This window comes from Anarrhichthys ocellatus, unplaced genomic scaffold (genome assembly GCF_004355925.1).
Source record: "Anarrhichthys ocellatus isolate YVR2014 unplaced genomic scaffold, GSC_Weel_1.0 scaffold19, whole genome shotgun sequence".
Classification (NCBI taxonomy): domain Eukaryota; kingdom Metazoa; phylum Chordata; class Actinopteri; order Perciformes; family Anarhichadidae; genus Anarrhichthys; species Anarrhichthys ocellatus.
The window spans coordinates 4,270,471-4,290,546 of record NW_022280049.1 but is presented as its reverse complement, the minus strand read 5'-3'; the positions used below and the strand labels follow the sequence as shown (position 1 = coordinate 4,290,546).

At 45.5% G+C, this 20,076-nt stretch overlaps 2 protein-coding genes across 5 annotated transcripts in view; one reads left to right on the top strand and one right to left on the bottom strand.

Annotated features, from left to right (window-relative positions):
• Positions 1–5,142, top strand: part of gabrp (gamma-aminobutyric acid type A receptor subunit pi) — a 6,103-nt gene extending 961 nt beyond the window's left edge. The window contains exons 2-10 of the mRNA XM_031857641.1: positions 445–532; positions 652–764; positions 898–965; positions 1,086–1,303; positions 2,006–2,088; positions 2,267–2,404; positions 2,507–2,659; positions 3,920–4,113; positions 4,204–5,142. Coding sequence (XP_031713501.1) covers positions 480–532; positions 652–764; positions 898–965; positions 1,086–1,303; positions 2,006–2,088; positions 2,267–2,404; positions 2,507–2,659; positions 3,920–4,113; positions 4,204–4,524 — 1,341 coding nt within the window. The 5' untranslated portion in view covers positions 445–479 and the 3' untranslated portion in view covers positions 4,525–5,142. The remainder of the gene's footprint in view (positions 1–444; positions 533–651; positions 765–897; positions 966–1,085; positions 1,304–2,005; positions 2,089–2,266; positions 2,405–2,506; positions 2,660–3,919; positions 4,114–4,203) is intronic.
• Positions 3,684–20,076, bottom strand: part of afap1l1a (actin filament associated protein 1-like 1a) — a 24,104-nt gene continuing 7,711 nt past the window's right edge. Inside the window, exons 1-19 of one of the 4 annotated variants that reach the window (XM_031857629.1) lie at positions 17,547–17,836; positions 14,060–14,185; positions 13,775–13,858; positions 13,579–13,664; positions 12,998–13,136; positions 12,743–12,838; positions 12,412–12,629; positions 12,129–12,308; positions 11,868–11,951; positions 11,174–11,249; positions 10,829–10,948; positions 10,510–10,721; positions 10,167–10,312; positions 9,960–10,032; positions 9,302–9,416; positions 7,724–7,891; positions 6,792–6,967; positions 6,571–6,693; positions 3,684–5,945 (exon numbers count right to left, since the gene is read on the bottom strand). In XM_031857629.1, the coding sequence (XP_031713489.1) occupies positions 5,919–5,945; positions 6,571–6,693; positions 6,792–6,967; positions 7,724–7,891; positions 9,302–9,416; positions 9,960–10,032; positions 10,167–10,312; positions 10,510–10,721; positions 10,829–10,948; positions 11,174–11,249; positions 11,868–11,951; positions 12,129–12,308; positions 12,412–12,629; positions 12,743–12,838; positions 12,998–13,136; positions 13,579–13,664; positions 13,775–13,858; positions 14,060–14,185; positions 17,547–17,577 (2,280 nt within the window). In that variant the 5' untranslated portion in view covers positions 17,578–17,836 and the 3' untranslated portion in view covers positions 3,684–5,918. Of the gene's footprint in view, positions 5,946–6,570; positions 6,694–6,791; positions 6,968–7,723; positions 7,892–9,301; positions 9,417–9,959; positions 10,033–10,166; positions 10,313–10,509; positions 10,722–10,828; positions 10,949–11,173; positions 11,250–11,867; positions 11,952–12,128; positions 12,309–12,411; positions 12,630–12,742; positions 12,839–12,997; positions 13,137–13,578; positions 13,665–13,774; positions 13,859–14,059; positions 14,186–17,546; positions 17,837–20,076 lie in introns of those variants that run through there. The other 3 variants (XM_031857626.1, XM_031857627.1, XM_031857628.1) reach the window with 3 other exon arrangements.

The following is a 20,076-nucleotide window of genomic DNA, read 5'->3' as shown; positions in this document are numbered from 1 at the left end:
CTTTGTGAATAAATCATGAGGTCGCAGCCACATTAATCAGCAGGTGACAGACTAGAACACACACTTGAGTGCACGACGCACACACAAACAAGCATGGTAACAGGTAGGTAGGTGCACGCATGTCTTATCTGGAGACTGCCTCCATCTCTTTCTGTATTCTTAAGCAGCTACTAGTGAATGCATATAACGGGGAGGGGGAGATCGATACACCTTTGTTTTTTTGTAGCGCATTTTCCGTAAGTGTGAGGGCCGGGGGGGAGGCACAGTTTGATAACATTAAAGGGTGAGAATGAACGTCTGCTGGGCTGCTACGTTTCCCCCCCCCCCCCCAGTGTTTGGGATCACGCTCGGTGAGGTGCTGCCACCTCATGGTGAAACGGTGCCATCCCCTGTGATGGGACGGGTTCTTTACCTTTTCTGTTTGTCACGTCTCCCCGAGCACAGCTGCTGACCTCTGACCTCTGCACCGCCGATCCACAATGTCTGTCCTGCTGCACGTGCTGCTGACCCTCTGCCTGACCGTCACACAGGGGTGAGAAAAAAAAAAAAAAAAGGGTTGAAAACACATCGATTTGAAATGCACTTCCTCGGCTCGTGTTTTGCTCCAACTTTTATGGTTCCCTCTCTGTCTCTCTCTTTGTTCTTCCTCAGTGGTTGTACGTATTCTAACAACCACTGGGGAGAATGGAACGACTCTCAGCTGCAGCCAACGATTCAGAAGCTGATGAAAGGATACAACCGCTACCTCAGACCTAATTTCAATGGTAGGAATGAGCTTGTTAAGTGAGTGTTTCGTTGAGTTTGAGACGATGCAAATGTGTTGTGTGTGTGTGTGTGTGTGTCCCTGACTGAAAACAGACTCCTTTCCAAACCTCCCTGTGTCTCTGTCTTTGATAGAGGGCCCTGTGGAAATTGGAATGAGTCTCGACATCGCCAGCATCGATGCCATCTCTGAAATCAATATGGTACACCCCTCTTCTGACTGTGTTTTGTGTCAGTGGGTGACTGATGAAAGAAATTAATGAATTAAAAAAAAAAAAAAAAAAGAAAAAAAAAAAAAAATCTTCTTTTCATCACCTTTTTAGGACTACACCGCAACCATCTTCCTCCGTCAGCGCTGGCGGGACTCGAGGCTCGTGTTCCCCGGAAACGAGAGCGTCAGCGTGGACGGCCGCCTCGTGTCACTGCTGTGGATCCCCGACACCTTCATCCCCGACTCCAAGCGCTCCTTCCTGCACGACGTCACGGTGGAAAACCGCCTCATACGCATTTTCAGCAACGGAACCGTTCTCTATGCCCTACGGTACAGGTTGACGTATATTGATTTCCCATTTATTGATATTTGATAAATGCTCCAACAGAAAAAAAAGGGAGGAAGGAGGGGAAGGAAAATCTACTCAGCTTTTTCTTTAAATACCAAGCTGTTGTTATGATTGTCGTGGTAATCAAGCATGAATTCGCCTTGGGTTGTACTAAAAAAAGAAAAAAAGGCACTTATGTATCATCGCTCAGTCATATAACTTGAGGGAATGCCACTGAATTTCTGTATTTTTCATGGCCTTCAAAACTGTGTCTAATCCGTCATGTCGCACTGTCATGGAGCACTTTATTGAGGACAGAAAGGGCAGTGTTGTGCAGGATGTTCCATATTTAATATTATTTTGAATCATAGGTGCAGTCTGATTTCATAAAGCCGATTATAGAAATTCGGTTTTACGGTAGATCCAAGTTGTCCGTGTTTGTCAATGAAAAAGCTGCTATGTTACTTGTTTTCTAATGTATTTAGCAGGTTTTGGGTTAGAACACTATGATATCCATAAGTGAGTAATATATCCCCACTTTCATTGAATTGCAACAAGTCAGCATCATATAAGCAACTAATGCATGTCTTTGATCTGCTGATATTTGCCCGGTGGGGAGACTAGTTCACTCGTTATTAACAGCCCGGTCGTACATGAACGGAGTAACAGTGTTGTTGTTTTTTCTTGCTGTGATTACACAACAGCATCACGGCTACGATTGCCTGCAACATGGACCTGACCAAGTACCCCATGGACAGACAGGTGTGCACCCTGCAGCTGGAGAGCTGTGAGTACCTGTGAGCGCCATCAAGTGTGGACATTCATCACCATCATGTCACCCTGCTCATCACCATTTTCATCATCATCATCATCATCATCATCATCATCAGTGTAGTGAGTATCAAACTGAAGAGACAATGTTAACAATAGCAGGTCAGCAGGCCTTAATGTGTGTGTGTGGTCAGGGGGCTACAACCTGCAGGATGTGGTGTTCTACTGGACCCGAGGGAATGATTCAGTGAAGGGTCTTGACATTCTGCGGCTGGCTCAGTACAGCGTGGAGAGCTACTACACATCGGTGTCAGAGGCCGTGTACGAGACAGGTAGGACACTTCCAACTCCCAGAATCCACCCTGACTCACGGAGCTTATGCACAAGAGAACACATCTGATACATCACCTTCAAAATCTCATGTCTTCACGCAGGACAATACCCCAAGCTGGTGTTGCATTTCGCACTGCGTAGAAACGTTCTGTTCTTCATCTTGGAGACGTACGTTCCCTCCGTCCTGCTGGTGGTTCTCTCCTGGGTCTCTTTCTGGATCAGCCAGTCCTCCGTTCCAGCTAGGACCTGCATCGGTCAGTACCAGATCTCTCACTGCAATGCAATGCAAAGTGTTATAACGTTGGTACATCTGAGTGCATCCATTTGAATTATTATCGTAGAGAAAATGAAGTATTGATTTGCTGTATGACCTTATGTATGACTCCATAATGGTCAGGCAGATATGCATAAAGCAGGTACAATATTTCAGTGTGGCACAAAGGCAGTAAAACTGCCTGTGCCAAAGCACACCGATTGTAATCCTGTGGGCTTGAGAGAGAGAGAGAGAGAGAGAGAGAGAGAGAGAGAAAGAGAGAGAGAGAGAGAGAGAGAGAGAGACTGACTGACTGACTGACTGACTGACTGACTGACATTACAGTAAACAGTGATTTTAAACAAATCCCCTGCCTCCTTTTAACAAATTAGCAGGAGTCTGAGTGCCGAAATATGGGTACCGTGAGAAAGATAAGACTCTGGCAAACGCAGTAATGTGTTTTTTATGTTTGTGGTGTTAATAATGTGAGCTCCAGAGCAATAGACAAAACTGGTACCGTCTGCTTTCTTTGAGAAATGAGTGGTCAGATTTAACATGGAGTCTAATGGAGCATTTGGTTGGAGTTCATGTCGCTCTGCGGCTCTTTGAGCCAAATGTGTCAGTCCGTTGGATTCCATAGACACTTTACTGCGACCAGCACAACATTTCCAAGCTTTTGGGCCATAAATGGTGTATAAAGAGTAACAATTGTGGGAGCTGGAGCAATTTGTTTGGAAAAAATCACAGAAGATTTTCCTGCTCTTGCACGGCTCGTTAAGAGCTAGAGTGAGAGCATAACTGTCTCTCACTCACCCAGTCCCACCCTTTCAAAATAAAAGCCCCACAAATACAAGATTCAATCCAAGAGTATGAATCTAAAATGCAGAAAAGAGAGTAGCACTGTCTCAATTGAACCTGAATGACACTACCGGTAACATTGGCGTGTGTATATATTGCGATTTCTTCAGGCAGTAGAAGCCACACTGTCAAAATTTCTTTAGGAATTTTCTAGTTTAATTTAATATACAAAATTTAAATATGAAGATGTTGAACTTAATCACTCAACTAATAACTTCAACAGTGTTGTGTTTACAGATATCAACATATCATCATCAGCAACCAGTTCAACACAATTTGACCCTCACATAAAAGAGCAACAGCAAAAGCAAAGGAGAAAACAATAACGATACCAATACATGGATTAGAGGTTCATCCACCACCGTACATTATGAAAACAACACTGTGATGATGTATTTTCCAGGAGTAACAACAGTCCTGACAATGACCACACTGATGATGGGCGCCCGCACTTCCCTGCCCAATGCCAACTGCTTCATCAAGGCCATCGACGTTTACCTGGGAATCTGCTTCACCTTCATCTTTGGCGCACTGGTGGAGTACGCCTGCGCCCACTTCTACACCATGAAGCACCACACCATCGAGGACCTACACAGGGTGAGGAAAACATTCAAATATGAAGGGAACTCATTCAAAGATAATAAATAATAGAGAATAAAAAAACATTGTGATCTGTCCGTCTACCAGGAGCTTCAGAGGGAGTTTAATGAATCCAACGGGAACAGCTCCATCCCCATCGTCAGGTCCACCCAACCGAACCAGTCCATGGTGATCGCCACCACCGCGGAGCAGTCGGCCAACAGTGACACGAGGAACAATGCTGGAGCCAAAGACAAGGCGCCAGGACAGGGCTGCGGCCCGTCTTCGGCGAAGGACGTGTTGTGTCGGGTGGTGTCAGTCTTCGTCGTGGAAAATCCGCACGACATTGACCGCCGCTCTCGCAAAGTTTTCCCCCTGGCATTTCTCTTTGTCAATATCCTCTACTGGCTTTACTATCTCTTTCTCTGAGCGTTCATTTCCCAGCTGCTGCGTTGTTCACTTCCTGAAGCTGCTATACCTCCTCATTTGAGACCCCAATACCAGTTGCCACTGCCTGGATTTAAGCTGATCATACAAGCTTTTTTTGTATCACATGAATAAAACCTCTTTGTCCCGCAGACAGGGCGACAAAGTGATGAAAAGCAGTTGAGTTAGGAACCAGAAAGTCTTCTTTGTAGCACACTCCGTATTGAAACCTATAATTGTATGAATGGGTGGCTTCTAACATTTTAACATGTAGAAGTGACGATACAAAGCCTGTATCCGTCTATTTAATTACAATTCCACGGAACAAATGAGGATGAGTCATCTAGTTGTAAACAATAGGCTGCCTGAACTGCATTGAATTGCCTTTATTAAGTGACTGCTGTCGATGTGCGTCTTCCTTCTTCTTGTTTTGGCTGTCATACATTGTTTGTATGAAACCATTATACTGTATATTTACTTCACAGCATATCATGTGAAATTAAAAGTAATAAGTCAGTGACGGAGAATGCAAAGTATAGGTCTGTGCTGTAACAATTGATTAAAGATCACCTGTGTGAGAATAAGACACATTTATTATTCCCTTATCCAGGTAGGAGAACAGTAAAGTGCACAAGTTAACCACGGGTTCGGCAGAAGAGTTGATAAAATTACATATGGTGAGGGGTTTGCCAAAAACAGTCAAGTGGATGTAGGATTACGCAGCAGATGATTTGTTTGCGGTGTAGCACAGCTTCAACCTGAGAGGAGAAGCTTAGAAGTGCTGTCAAAAAGAAATGATAACACACTCCATGGCACATAACTGAATACCTCTGACAGGTATGATTAATGATGATGAAGAGAAACAAACGTATAAAAGTATAAAACATAGTAACAGTAGTCTCTGTACAGGCAGAAAAAAAAACATACTATATGAAAGGCACATTGTGGCTTAAACTACCTCCATCAACTTATTTTGCCAACACATCACATTTCTCACACAGCACCTTAACAATTAAACATTTCACCGTATATGCAACACCGGATGAGAATGCAATCCCTTGTGGCCTTTCCATTACAACAATATGCAATGTGCTTTTCAATACACCTTTCTTGTGTCTTACTTGCTTCTTTCCTGTTTGCCACATTTGAATAAGCGTCGGCAGAGACAATGGAAGTACTTGGCTACACAGACAGTGAGAAGTCCTTTTTCTCACATTTGGAGAAGTCCTTTTAGGAAGACAGAAGAGTAAATATTCAGCGAGATGTACCTCCACCTAGTGGCTGATATCTTTCATTACAGTTTTCTGTTGTCTGGGATGTGACGTTATCCTTGGTAGGACTGAATGTCACAAAGAAATCCATTTATTCTTCCTCCAGTCCTCTCCATGATGCGGCTCTTAGGTCTCTTTCTTTGACTCCCATTCCTGTGAAGGATGGAACATATGTAGGTGATTTACAAGGTAACAAGGTGGAAATAAGGTCATCATTCCAAGAAATGAATTGGAAATGATTGCAGTGATGAGTAATAAGCTGCACAAAAAAAACAAATAGTACAGAATAAAACAATGTTAGTTATGCCACTGCAATGTAATAAAGAAATGTGCACGCAAACATACAAAAAAACATTATATCTTAATATTTATCAGACTTACAGAAATGGCAATAATGACAAATATTGTCTATACAGCGATCAGTGATTCAATGCGTTTCTTATAAATTGTTTTTAGAAAAAATAAAACAGAAATAAACTATACACTATTTAGGTCATGGCTGAAAGTGATACCAAACATCCGTGTGTCGTGACAGAATCCCGTTTGGTCATAATCACCCAACATACACTCACACGTACCAGGCACTTAATTGTGAATGTCCAAAGTGACTGTGTGGACACACGCAGACCGTCTCTCTATTTGCGTGTGAACTGTGAAAACCCCATTAGATGATGACACATGCTGCTGTGATCCTATCAACCCCCTGGGAAGCCCGAGAGAGAAAGCTGTCCGTAATGACAGGCTGAGGAACTGTTCAGGAAGTGTCTGTGAGCGTTACCTTTGCCTTCCGCATGACAGTTCCTGAAGAAGCGTAAACAGAAAGAGGTCTCCGACGCATCTCCGCTGCGCAGTTCACTGGCAAAGAATCACTGTAGATATTCTGCGTCTTTTTGCCGGAGGCCTACCCAAAAATAAAAAGTAAAACAGCAACGTGTATGAGAGTAGGTGTGCATGTAAAGATAAAGAAGTGCGTCTTTACGCATAGAGCAACAAACGCACCTTAACTGGGGGTTTAGCCTCAACAGGTGCGCCCAGCGCTCCGCCGGCCAGACTCTTCTTGATGTTTTCTTGGACATGAGACAGCCGGAGCTCCTGGTCCACCCTCTCTGCCTCTTTAGCTCGACAGGCCTCCTCCAGCTGGGACACGCGCTTGTTCAGGGAGAACGTCCTCCTGTCTGCTCCACAGAAACACAGCGACACACACAACACAATGAGACACACGAGGAACTGAAAGGTAGATTTTGTGTTTTGAAGATTTTTCTAGATGGTATGAAGACTTGACTACTTCAGAAAGACTATTGAACTTTTTACTCTCCTACAGCTATAGATACTACTTACTCAAATTAAAAACTTAACATAAAAAAATCTGTGATGAGTTTATAAATTGCGATGTATTGTTATCGATTAAACTACATGAAAGTAGTGAAAGATAATCCAATAATATGCTACATGCTACATTGTGATGCCTAATAAGCACTTGCGATTCATTTTTCTGCTTCTACTTTTGTACTTTTACTTGTGTTTACAATCCGGTATGCTACTTTTACTCTTCCACCACTTCTGGCAGCATACTGTGTGACACTGAAGGAAATAAATCCTATTTAGAAGGAATTTTCAGAACCACATTTTTTGGTTTTAATAATAAAAGCAATTAAGATGTTTTATTTATGCCTGCAGGGATGTTGTCTTCTCACACGGCCCTCTAATAATGGAGGTCAGACACAGAGCAGGAATACAGAACGTGCACTTTATGTTCAAGCCTTCTGATTAAGGTGCAGACAAATACTCAACCATCAAGCTGGTTTTCTAACTCATACTTTTGCTTCGGAAGTTAATCAACATGATCATTAACCAAGGTACATACAGTTCTAGCTACGCTGTTTATTTTGCCGGATATTGCCGTCCGTCTGTTTGGCTTTGTGTCTCCTTACCGGAGGCCGTCTTCAGCTCCTCCTTCAGCTCTCTCTTCTCCTTCCGCAGGGTCACGAGTGCATTCCGTATCCCATCCCTCGCTCTTTCCAGCTCCTCTTTCTCCTGCAAGTAGCGCTTGGCATCCTCTTCCGCTCGCGTTTTCCCATACCTTCCATATTGGTTGGCGTCTGGGTAGAGATGTCAGAAGGGAGCAAAGGTGAGCAGGGGCCAAATGTGCAGGGGTTATGGGAAGGAGACAAAACATCTCACAGCCGTCTTTCCGTCTGTCCTTAAATTAATGTCACGCTCCTCGCTTGAGGAGGCGTGACGCCACTTCCACCACTTACATGAAAGCGTAGCACACAGTTTCAAACCTATCTTTCATGATTCAGACAAAGAATTATGGGAGGACACACAGATACGATGCATGAATAGAAAATAAAACACACACCCTCCTGCTGAGGGAGAGGTCAAGAGGCAAGAAAAGCAGATCTAATGCGAGTGTCCACTAAATCTCAGGTTACATCCTGAAGCTTTCAGCCATGGAGAGCGCCGGCTCTTTGATGTGTCAGAACGTCACAGCGAAGGCCCGTGAAACGGCACCGAGAGAGGAGCACTGAGACAGCCGACCACAGCGATATCACGTTCCGAAACTCAGGACGCTCATCTCGTTTTTTTTTTGGGCCAACTGACACAACGGAGCAAATGGGAGAGGCGAGTGAAGAGATTACGGACGGAAAGGGAGAAGAGGAAAAAAGGGAAATATTGAGCCGGATAAAAGCTCAAAGTTTAGGAGTGTCTGTGAATTGGTGCACCACTGAAAGGATTGTATGACGAGTGTAAGCTACAGCAGGAGTAGAGCTTTGCAATCTAACGCCTGTGTGACACACAACTATATTAAGAGGTGCCATCTGTATTATTCTTATTTCCCTCGAAGGGCAGCAGGCTGCTCCCCTTCTTTTTATTGAGAGATACAGATGGAAAGCAGAGAGGGGTGGGAGGCAGAAAAGATACTTGGCCCTACTGTATACACATACATCTCAGCTGTCTGGTTGGTTGTGCATGATATTGTGAATATTCAAGATAAACATGTCCATGTGAAACTCTGATTGTGGATCCATCATAATGCCTTTGATACAGTCCGGGTCATTGAAGTGCCTCACAGCTATTGGCTCGGTGTCTTGTGGCTGATGGTGCGCAATCAACATTCCTCACCATTATCAAAGGGGTTCTACAAGGATTACTTTTTGGTTCTCTTTTGCACAAACTATACTCATAACCTGGGCATGACTGTTAATGTAACTGTTGGAGATTTGGGTGTGTAATGCTCAAGCAGAGATGAGGAGCGGGCTGCAGATTTCTGGCGAGCTCACTTCTTTCCAACGCCGCACCCAGAAATATGTTCCACTGCTGACTCAAGTGACGTCACTTGAGTTAGCATCTCTAACCCATAGAAATGAGAAACACTGTCTCCATCACTCAGTTTCCACTGCATAAATAAAAATGTCAATCAATTCATCAGTATATTTCATGAGAATAGGCCAGGACCACGGGAGGAACGGCAATGCTACTTTGGTGGACCGACTAAACATACTTACTGGAGCCCGTTCGTTTGAGGGAGACCAAAGGCTTGGTTCGGTCAGAGTCGCTGCTGGAGAAACTTGAGCGCCGTTTCCCTTGATTCCCAGACTGCTGCCTGCGGTCCTCCCCTGACTGGGTGGAGTAGAGAGGGGTTAGAGAGGACATGACAGATGTGGGAGGATGCAAAGAGAAGGATGACGACGGAGGGGAAAACAAGAAAGCAAAGTTTGTATATTAGGCTAAGCAATATACTTATCTTCAAATGTATTGGTTTGAGACGTCTGAGGTGTGAGATGTTTGTGGCTCTAGGTGGTGAGAGGCATGTGTTTAAGTGCATGTCAGTGGGGTTAAGAAAGGAGTTTACGGGCTGTAAACCTGCCATGACCTCTTGCCTTCCTGTCACCAGTTTGATCAGTCTCTTTTTTTTTTTCTCTCCCATGCCCACACACTGCTTTTTCTCTGGCCTACAAAAAGCCATCATTGATGGGCATGTAACAGAGCACTGTCTGTCTGTTCGGGTGACTGAGACGGAGTGTCATTTTCAGACAGCGACAGTGCCCAACAGCTGCACACACACAGACATGCAGCTTCTAATCTTGTCGCATCAACGTAAGGCATAAGTCATAAGGTTTAACTGAATTTGAAAAGAAACGTGTGTGAGCACATGTGTCCCACCTGCATGTCCTCATTAGGGACCTCGTCATATGTTCTGGAGTCTGTGTAGGTGCTGCTGGAGGATGTGGCCCACCTAGGACCAGAGAAGAAGGAGAAATGAAATCTGCACGGGGACTAAACATCATGGCATTGGTCAGAGGCCTTGCTTTGACCTCGTGTAAGTATTCCGACCCCCCCCCCCCTCCCCCTCCCTTCTGTCTCACTCACAGGAAGGAATGCCGCGCAGCGTTGCGGATGTTAGCGATGGTTTCCACGTCAACGTAGTCGTAGTGCAGTGACTCTGGATCTGTCGCGGAGCCCATCTCTGCCAAGAGGACGCCGAGCCACCTCCCGAGTTCCTCAGAGCTGCTCGCCTAAAAAGAGAAGGGACATGTCAGCTTTGAATTTCCACACTAAAATTCTCTGTAAAGTTGAGACAAACTGCAGGGTGCCATGGTAAGTCCCTGTGGGTTCGTCACTAAAAGCGACCCCCAAGTCATTCGACCTATTGTCGAAATAAAAACAATGATTAGTGCGGCTTTAACGAAGCAACGAATGCTCGGTATTTCACCTCCAGAGCAGCCACCTCCGCGCAGTTCCGTAGGATTCGGAAGGCAAAGGGATGTTTGGGTCCCAGCCCCGGGACCACCTCGCAGCCGTGGAGAGGAAGTGAAGGCAGGAAGGTCCGAGCGTCTCCTTTGTCGTTGTAGAAGTGCAGGGAGCCTCTGCACACACAGCACCACTGCTCCCGCCACACCTGATTCACCAGCACCGCCACATAGCCTGCACGGTGAGGAGAGAAAAAATTAGCGAAAAATAACACGCCTGGAGATTTAAGAGTTCTAGGGACCTAAGGAGATCTCAAGAGTGTCAGTGAGTCGGGGTCTGACCTCGTCGAGGGTCGGTGTAGGAGGTCCGGGGATCTCCTGGCCGAGGGGGCTTCTTCTTGGAGAAGCTGATGATGCGCGTGATTTTGCGGCCCGCAGCGAAAGCCCCCCGCTTCACCTTGCCTGCATCAAAAAGGAAAAGATTAAACAGTTGCTTTTTGTCCCGATGTATCTTTGGCATGTGGAAACTGTAATTAGTAAGTAAGTTACGTGATGACAACAGGACAAACTTATTTTCTGATGACTTGAGATGGATAGCAAATGGGGGAAAAACAAAAAAGCTAAAGTTACAGAATATCTTTTTTTTAACAAGCTGCTGTGTTGATTTGAGCCTGTTTCCTGTCTCACCATTCTCTCTGCAGTTCTCAACAGTCGACACACCCACACTGTCCGAGTCTGATGTGTTCCTCTCTGCAGACAGCCTCTGAGGAAGAAGCACACAAACTCAGGTTTAGACTTTCAACAGTGGAATCTAAGTCCCCACACAGGATCTGTCTCTCTGCCAGGATCAAACCACAGCAAACATGTCTTAATTCAAAGCTAAATGACTATAATAGAGAGAATTTGTTATCAAGCTTACATGCATCTGCCTCTGGATTATTTCATTCTTTCACACAAGGTGGAATTAGACAAACAGACTTATCCTCTTGCCTTTTTCTCCTAACAACTCTATAACGGCTCCTTTCTTTTCATTCACGTAAGGGCCTTTTGCACTTTATGTTCCGACAGGTTGGTAAGCTTTACAGGAAGGATGTGCCTGCTCCAACACTGACTCACCACCACCCCTATTATTGCTGCCTTAACACCCAATTACACGGCATATGTCCTCTTTGTTCTGCAAGCCAAACACAGCTATCACTGTTTACTGTGTCTCGCCCAAGCAATTGTTTAGGAGAAATTTATGGTGACAACACAATTGCTGCATGCCACCGACTTTTCCTCACCTCGGCTGCAAAGATGAATTATGTCTCGGGGATAAAAAAAAAAAAAAAAAAAATGACAGGAGCGTTCCAACGCAAACATCCTCTCTTCCTGCACTTACCTTGTCAAGTTCAGTTTTTCTTGGAATGATGGGAGACGCAGATTCCTCAGGCCCGGCGCTCTGACCGCTCACCTCTCTAACAACCTGTGTGTGTGTGGGGGGGTTAGTTTACATGTGTCACTAGACAGTACACGTTCTTTTGAGGTTTTTGTGTGTCCACATCATCAAAAACTGCTTCCGGCGATTGTCGACAAGATTGATGGCTGTGTTGCCGGTCTGTGTCCCTGCATGCAAACATGTCATTTCAAAGTGTAAGCTCACCCTGAGCCATCTGTGGGCCTGCTCCTTGCTTTGCACAGCCAGCACCAGTGCATCTCCATTGGGTAAGGTGAAACGGAGTTCATGGTGCTTCCTCTTGCTGTCTTTGGGTGCGTAGACCACGGTGCATTGGGGCAGGAGCAGGTCCACATAGGGGTTTGTGTCCTTAGAGCTCTTATAGCACTGCAGAAAGGAGGACACATAGGATACTGTGCGTTAAAGAAGAGAAGAAGAAATGCATGATTCGTGCTTTCCCGAGGGTTTAATCGAATGTACAGCTTCCCACCTGTAGTCTTTTCTCCCGTATGACGGTGAGCTGTTTCGCCCACTGGCCGAAACGTTTCTTCCGCAGCAGGAAGGCGCAGATGCGACAGTCCCTGGCAGGAGGCATGGAGCTCTCATCCGAGGGCCACTGATGAGTGAGTCCGACGCCGGGGCTCCTCTCTTCCTCGTCCTCCTCGTAGGACTCGTAGGAACTGCTCAGAGCATCGGAGTCGTTGTCTGCTAGGACAACGACAGAGAAGACAAAGTGAGTTATTTGTTGTAAAAAAAATAAAAAGGCAGGTTTTATTCTGTAATATTATTAATTTTAGGGGGTGACATTGTTCTCAACTCACATGAGTTCTTGCGGTGCGTGTTTATGCAGGTAGCGGGGTAGTTGTTTTCAGCATCTTCATACCCATCCTCTATAGAGTTGGGAGGGCTAGGCCTGACTGAAAATGAAAGACAAAAAAAATCCCTAATTACTCCTTATGTTCCATCGTACACTTTAATGCAACTTGTGCTTCGTAATTACAGACTTGGGAGTTTTTTCTTTTACAGCTAAGTTACACTGAGGACCCCGAGTTCAGCAGGGGCGGGAAGATGCTGACCTCGTGTGATGATGTACTCGGGCAACTTGCCGGGACTGAGGGGCACTGCCTCCTCATAATACTCCTCAGGAGGAGGTGTTGTGGGCAGAGGGGGAGGAAAGTTCGCGGAGCGCGGGGCTGGCAAGCCTGCACAGTTCTGCTAAGAGAAACATACAAACACAGCTCTCAAATTTCCCTCATAACCATGAAATATAATTGTTTTCCCACAGCATATGAACTACATCATCAAAGAGACACAGAGTAAAACCCTCAAAATGATATCCATAAATTAGACACATGGGCTCTGGGCGGGCCCCTGCATCTTAACTCTTCCAACAGCTTGCAGACTGATGAGCATGTGTGCGTGGGAAACAACATGGAACACGATCTCTGTTTTCTCTTTGCTTTCTCGACACAAGTCATTAGGATGTGTATTAGTCTTGTGCAAAGTTGGATTTGGATGGTGAGAGCTGAAAGGATGCACAGCAAACAGCATACATCCCACACACACACACACACACACACACACACACACACACACACACACACAGTGTCAAATGCAACTGAGTGAGTTAGGAACTGACTACATCTCGGCAACTTGCCTGATTTGAAGTGTCCGTCTGCGTGTTCTTGTCTTCTTTCACATCTGTTACACCTGTAACATCCTTTAGGTCTCCAAGCTCGCAGTCTATAAGAGACAACAACTGAGACTTACATACAAAGAGAACATGATATTTGTAGCTCATTTATATAGAGCGGCGAACATTTTACAGCTTCGCGTTGGAGCTCAACACTCACCAAATGTCTCGAAGAGGGACTCTACGAAGCTGGTGCCATTTCTGTACACTGCTGAGTTCATGTAGATGTAGTCTGTTCCTGAAACTGGAGGAAAGGAAAGAGATTTTCAGATGTCAAGTGCGTTGCACATTTTTATTATGTGTATAACCCCTCGGAGAGTCTACATAAAACCCGGACAAAACAAGAGAATGAAAAATAAAGAAAGTCACCGACAGACAGTCACTTCATCAATCTTTCCTCCTCCTCCTCCCTCCTCCTCCCTCCTCCTCCCTCCTCCTCACTGACCTGATGGCTGTATCTGCTGCAGGAGGTTCCACACAGAGGTCTTCTTCTCCTGCGTGGAGGAGCTGAGGCTCTCCTGGTCCAGCATCTGCAGCAGGACGCCCAGCTCACTCACCAACACCTCCATCGCTGCACAGAGCGGGGCAAAGGTCAGGGGGGGGGGGGGTGTACGGCTTCAGTTTATCAGTCGAGGGCAGAGGTCAGACGGACAAGTCTAAATAAACCAAAAGGGGTGTATGTCATAGACTAGAGCCTCTTTCTCTGTGTCTTTCTTTCATTTTCTGTCACAGTTTGTCAATATCAATCTGCCACCTTACGACACAGTCTCCCTCGTCTCCTCCTCGCTCAGTTACAAGCCAGACTAAACAAGAGCAAGAAAACCAGTGTTGTCTTTCTGCAGCAGCTCTGAAATGTTGCTGGCTCAGGCACGACTTGGCACAAACCCAAACTTCAATCAACTGTCGCTCTCAATGCTAAGAAGGTAAATTAAGCGCGCTGCCAAGACCGTACAGATGTTGGCAGAAATGTGAGATTCTGACCAGAATAACCAAAGCACCACTTTACAGAGCCCGGAGCAGGCCAAATGTAGTCTCACAGGCACCTGATCTTTATCTAACAGTGGAGAGATTTAAAGTCCAGGCCTCACAAAAGCCCAAAAGCTGGCTCAGGCAGGCAGACCTCCTGCAATACGGATTCTTCCCGAGGATCTCCAGGTTCTGTAACACTTTGAGGACTCGGCATATCGGAATATATGATCTTCCACATCGCATGTTGATCTGGTCCACTCCCTGTTTTCAGAACAGAAGTTAAATAAACCGTCTCACTCCCCCGGCTGCTGGATGTCCTGGGAACAGGTCTGCAACCTGCTGCTGATGTGTGTGTATGTGTGTGTGTGTATATATTTGGATTCCTCCTTTATTGGACAAAATTGATTCTCCCTTCTTTCTACCGTTTTCATAGCTTCTTCTCTATTCTTTCCCTCTGCATTGCCTTATCCTAATGCACCTCTATAATCCTGAAAATCCCCAGCAAAAAAAAAACTGACGACTGGCTGAGTCACTGCTGTCACACTCGTCTGCCTCTCCCCCCCGCGCCATATTTTCACAGTCCAGCCACATTAGACCTGCTGAACCGTGCATCTTGCTCGGCTCATCAACGGGACAGCTGCTGAGCCAGAAAAGTCTTTTGTTCGGGGGGCGGTCATATGGCAACAAGTAAACAAACACATAACAAACACATAACACACACACACACACACACACACACACACGATGTGCATTTAGTGGGGCGTGTTAAAGGTGAACTTTTGGTGCACCTGACAACAAGCCAGCCCGTTGTGTGAATGTGCCAGTTTGAGCAGCACCCAGATGAGTTGAGGTAGAACGTTGGAATCTTATAGATGAATCACTCTGACACAGCGAGCTCGTATGTAATCACCACTGACAGGCAGAGGTCTTGATAATCTGGAAGATGTATGCGTTTGTAACCGATGTTTCGTTCTACATTTTCAGACTGCTCCCATCCCTAAAGACAGACATACTTTCCTGAGGTGGGTCTTCCTATGGGCTCCACAATGCTCTGCCAAGGTTACAGTCAAGAGTAAATAGAGCTACACTCGGTGTGTGTTCGCCTGCGTCCGCTCCACCGTCGCTTCAGTAGTGCGGTTTCCTTCTATTGTTATAAAAAGCCCGCTCGCGCTCCGAGAAGTGGGCATGAGGAATTAATTGGCGCAGGGACCTGGAATGTCTCCTCATTAAGCTCCGATTCACCCAAGGGAAATGAGGAAGTGGGCGTCGGGGACGGAGAGGAAACTCATGAGAGTGGGATGTTTTGGCCCGGCGAGTGTTGTCTCTCCGCCAGAGGTTCCAGCTGTTTAGAATCTGGCTGCAGCGCACCGCTGGGTTTCCCCTGACCTAGTGGGAGACAGAACCTTATCCACAGCATGACTCATCGACGGCAGGGAGAAAACTGAAATTCACACCGGTCAGCATTAAATCAAATCTAACTCAGAAATCAAGGTGTTGCTTTCAAGGAGTTGAAGCGGATCGCAACGCTCATAAAGCCATTTCACCGTTTCACTTGGATTTAGCGCTCTAAAAAAAGCTTATCATCCAATTTGACGACTACAGCACAATTCCGCTTGTGCCAGAATGAGCAAAGAGGAATTACTGCAGAGTGTTGGGATGTGAGGCCCGTAAGACCACCCTTAAATCCTCGGCCTTGCCTCGGTAATCGACACCACACTACTCAAAAGAGTTCTCGCACATCTAAAACAGCACATGACCCTTTAAATCTCTGCAGCAACTCTGTGTGTGTGTGTGTGTGTGTGTGTGTGGGATGTGTGTCTTTAGAGGTCAGATAAAACAGATTGTGAGCCAAGCACCTGAGGGAAACTACACACAAGCTTGAATAAGATAGTAACGCTGCATGAAAATGGGTTTATGCTTTGAAATTGGAATATTTGCAGCTAAAAGAATGTGCTGATTACTTTACTTTTACATCCATCAGAGAAAACTTAATTCAACAGAAGATGGGTGCATTTAGTGCACCATGCAGGAATGCGGCGGGCCATTCAAAGCTCAAACATTTACCTCCTCACACTCGTCTGACAATTGCCGTTAAACATCAAGCACATTCCTCACCTTGTTAATAGTGCAAGACTCTGCAAAAAAATGTCTTTGTGTCAGTGTGCAAATAGTAGTGAGGCCGAGACAGAAGTTTGTTTACCAGTGCAGACTCACACCTTTAAAAGAGGCTTGCGTTAGCAGACCTTCTGTACAATCTGATTGAGAGAGAGAGAGGGGAGGGAGAGAGAGGGAGGGAGAAGGGGAGGGGGTTGGGGTGAGTAATGTCAGCAAGTTGAGCACCTGTGCTAACACGTCCAACAAACCGTGATTTAAAGAATGATGTGACCTCGATCGGGTGCACAGGTTTGTTCTCCTCCCTCCTTTTAATGCCAAAGGCTTTCTTCACGCTGAGCCTACTTATCTTGCCTCACATCGCGCACACACACACACACACACACACACACACACACACACACACACACACAGAAAAAAAAAAGAGACAAAATCACTCTTTCGGCAGCAACTCTGTTTCACAATATTGTTGCAGGCAGACATTCCAGCTTATCGCGCAAGAATTTGCATCCCACAAAGAGTCTCAAGTGGCTCAGAAAAACGCAAAGTTGCACTATCGATTCTGGGTGGCAGACTGCTGCTTTCTCAACACTTCAACATTGCTGCCTTTCTTGGAATTCCAGCAAGCTGGCACGATGCTTCAGGCTGGCACGATGCTTCAGGCACGAAGCAAACATCACCTGATGTCTGGCGTTCAGTCTGATGTTTACAACACCTTCAACACGCGCATGTGTCTTCACATCGGTCAGTATATTTACATATCTTTCCAAATCCTCGCACCTCTTTTTTGCCGAAGATACCTGCTGTGGTAATATCCTGACAAGCTACAAAGGCTTCCCCTCAACGCTTACCCTCGACAGCGGTGGATGAGAGTCCCACCATCTTCCAAGGTTACGAAGGAGACAATCCGGCTCATTCATACACGAGCAGATAGTGCCGGAGATAGTCAGAGCCTCTCTGTGTGCTTGGTCCTGGGAAGTCTTTGTGTTGGAGGTGAGCTGTAGCCTGCCCACTGCTGAATTCACACTTCTTTTACCTCTCCCTTCCTCCCTCTGATCTGTTATCTCCCTAAACCTCCCTCCCACTTTTTTTGGGGGGGGTAGGCAGACTGTGGTCGTGTGTCTGTGTGTGTGTGTGTGTGTGTGTGTGTAAAGCCCCCTCCGCTGTAATCCTGGGGATAGAGTAGCACCTGGGAAAAAGGCTGGCTGTGTAAACACACACATGCCGACTAATGGCTAACCCACATTCTTTATTCTTTCACATTCTTTCTCTCACTACATTATTAACCTTTAACTAGTTGCACATAAAGGCTGCCATCCAGATGATGCCAGCGACATGCCAGACACAGCAAGGCATTGTACCTCTACTTTACATCAGAGCATCTATAACAGGGTTGCTTTCTGATGAAGATACCGGGAGAATGTCCCCAGTGGAGCCGATGCTGCAAGCGGTAAGCTCTGTATTTGAAATGCATTTAAAAAAAAAAAAAAGATATAAATATAAAGTGAAAGACACAGGAGAGATTGAGTCAAGGCTTTGGCGTAGAGGTGAGGCAAGTTGAGACTTTTGGGAGTTACACGTGGATGACTTGTTGCCTCGAGGCGGACTCATGTGCCCCAACATGATGCGACACGCTGCCTTTGGATCACACGGGGCACCAACGTTGCACAAACAAACCTATGAGCGCACGCAGACAGGTACACAAGGGTACGCACGGCAACGCAGGACCGCACACGCACAGACAAAACACACTGCTGACTCTGAGTGCAGGCTTTCACTGTATGTCAGCTGTAGAATAAAAACAGCGTCAGCTGGCTGCAGGGCTGCCTGGTGCACAACCATCAGATGAATACAGAAAATGTAAAATATAAGACCACCCGTTGTTTTGAATCCCAGTTGGACCCCTTTTTGCTCTCGCCTATTGAACACTCTTTAGTTAAAAGAATTTGGGGAAATATGCGTGTTCACTTTTCTTGCCGAGCGTTGGGTGAGAAGATCAGTTATGGTCAACAGGAAAATGGTTAGCTTAGCTTAGCACAAAGACTGGAAGCAGGGATATGACGTGGTAATGCTAGTTATGCTAAGCTAAACTGACTTTATATTCAGCAAACACACGAGACAGTGGTATCAATCTACTGTCTGACATACTAATACTAATTACTGTACTTATTTATAGATAAACATAAACATAAACATGTATTTCCACAACCCCTTTTTTTTTCTTTTTTTTTTCTCCAATTTGACACAAGAAGCAAACATTCTCAAATGATAAATGTTGTCAGAACACAAGCGAAGAACTTAAAAAATTGTCCAACTAGCAAGATTTTGATTGAAATCAGATCAAAGAAAAAGAAAACAAGACGACAAATATGACTATGAGATTCATTTTTGGTACTTAAAGTGTTCCATACTTGATGCAACAGATGCATTTTGTTCACTGGCAAAAAGTTGTTGAGGTTAGAGACCCCACTGCCACAAAACCTTCAAAAATGTGTAGAAAAAAAGACGGTGATAAAATAAAAAAAGATAACAATAGAGTTAACGGTGATCCCGACGAGGGACACTGCAGAAATACCAGTAGACAATGACTGATGAACGAGTCATACGCTGCACATATGCAGAGGATTTCAAAACAAAATTCCAAGGATGTCCGTGTAGAAAAATGGAGAAGTAATTTCTTAAAAGTGCAGACAGGAATTCCCCCGACCATCTAACTTGATGCAAATTCCCTGAGGCATTTCTAGTGTTTCCCAACTTTTCCCAAAATCCTCTCTTGCTATGACAAATGCCACAGACACGCCGTGCTCGACTTGGTTATGGCCTGACAAACAACTCCAACTCACTGTGACTAAAATGCGAGCTCTGACCTCTTTAGTAAAGCTGTGAACTCACACTAGCAGACCACGGATCATGCCAGAGGAGGGACTGGGGAAAGCACACCGTGTTGTAAGAAACATCCCCATTTCTTCACTTGACGACTGGGTACAACCGCGCTCATGTGTGATGCGTTCATGACAGACGTATCGGGTAACGGCTAAAACACGATGGACTATTACTCTCGAAAATAGATGCTTTTTTTTTTTTTACAGATTTACAGTGAGTTGCGCTAATCAAGTCCAACAACACAAAACGTCTGCTAGACAAAGCTGCTGTGAGGAACTCAAAACGACTGTATCATCTGCAACTCCACAAGAGATCAGTATCTAATGAAAACTGCTGGGCTCTTCTTGGAAGTCTCCCCTTCCTTGTTGTCTTTGGACATGTTGGATATACAGCCATTTCCAAACCTGATCCGACATGAAAGAGACCTGCAGGTTGAGGACTTTGAGGTGTCCACACACACACACACACACACACACACACACACACACACACACACAC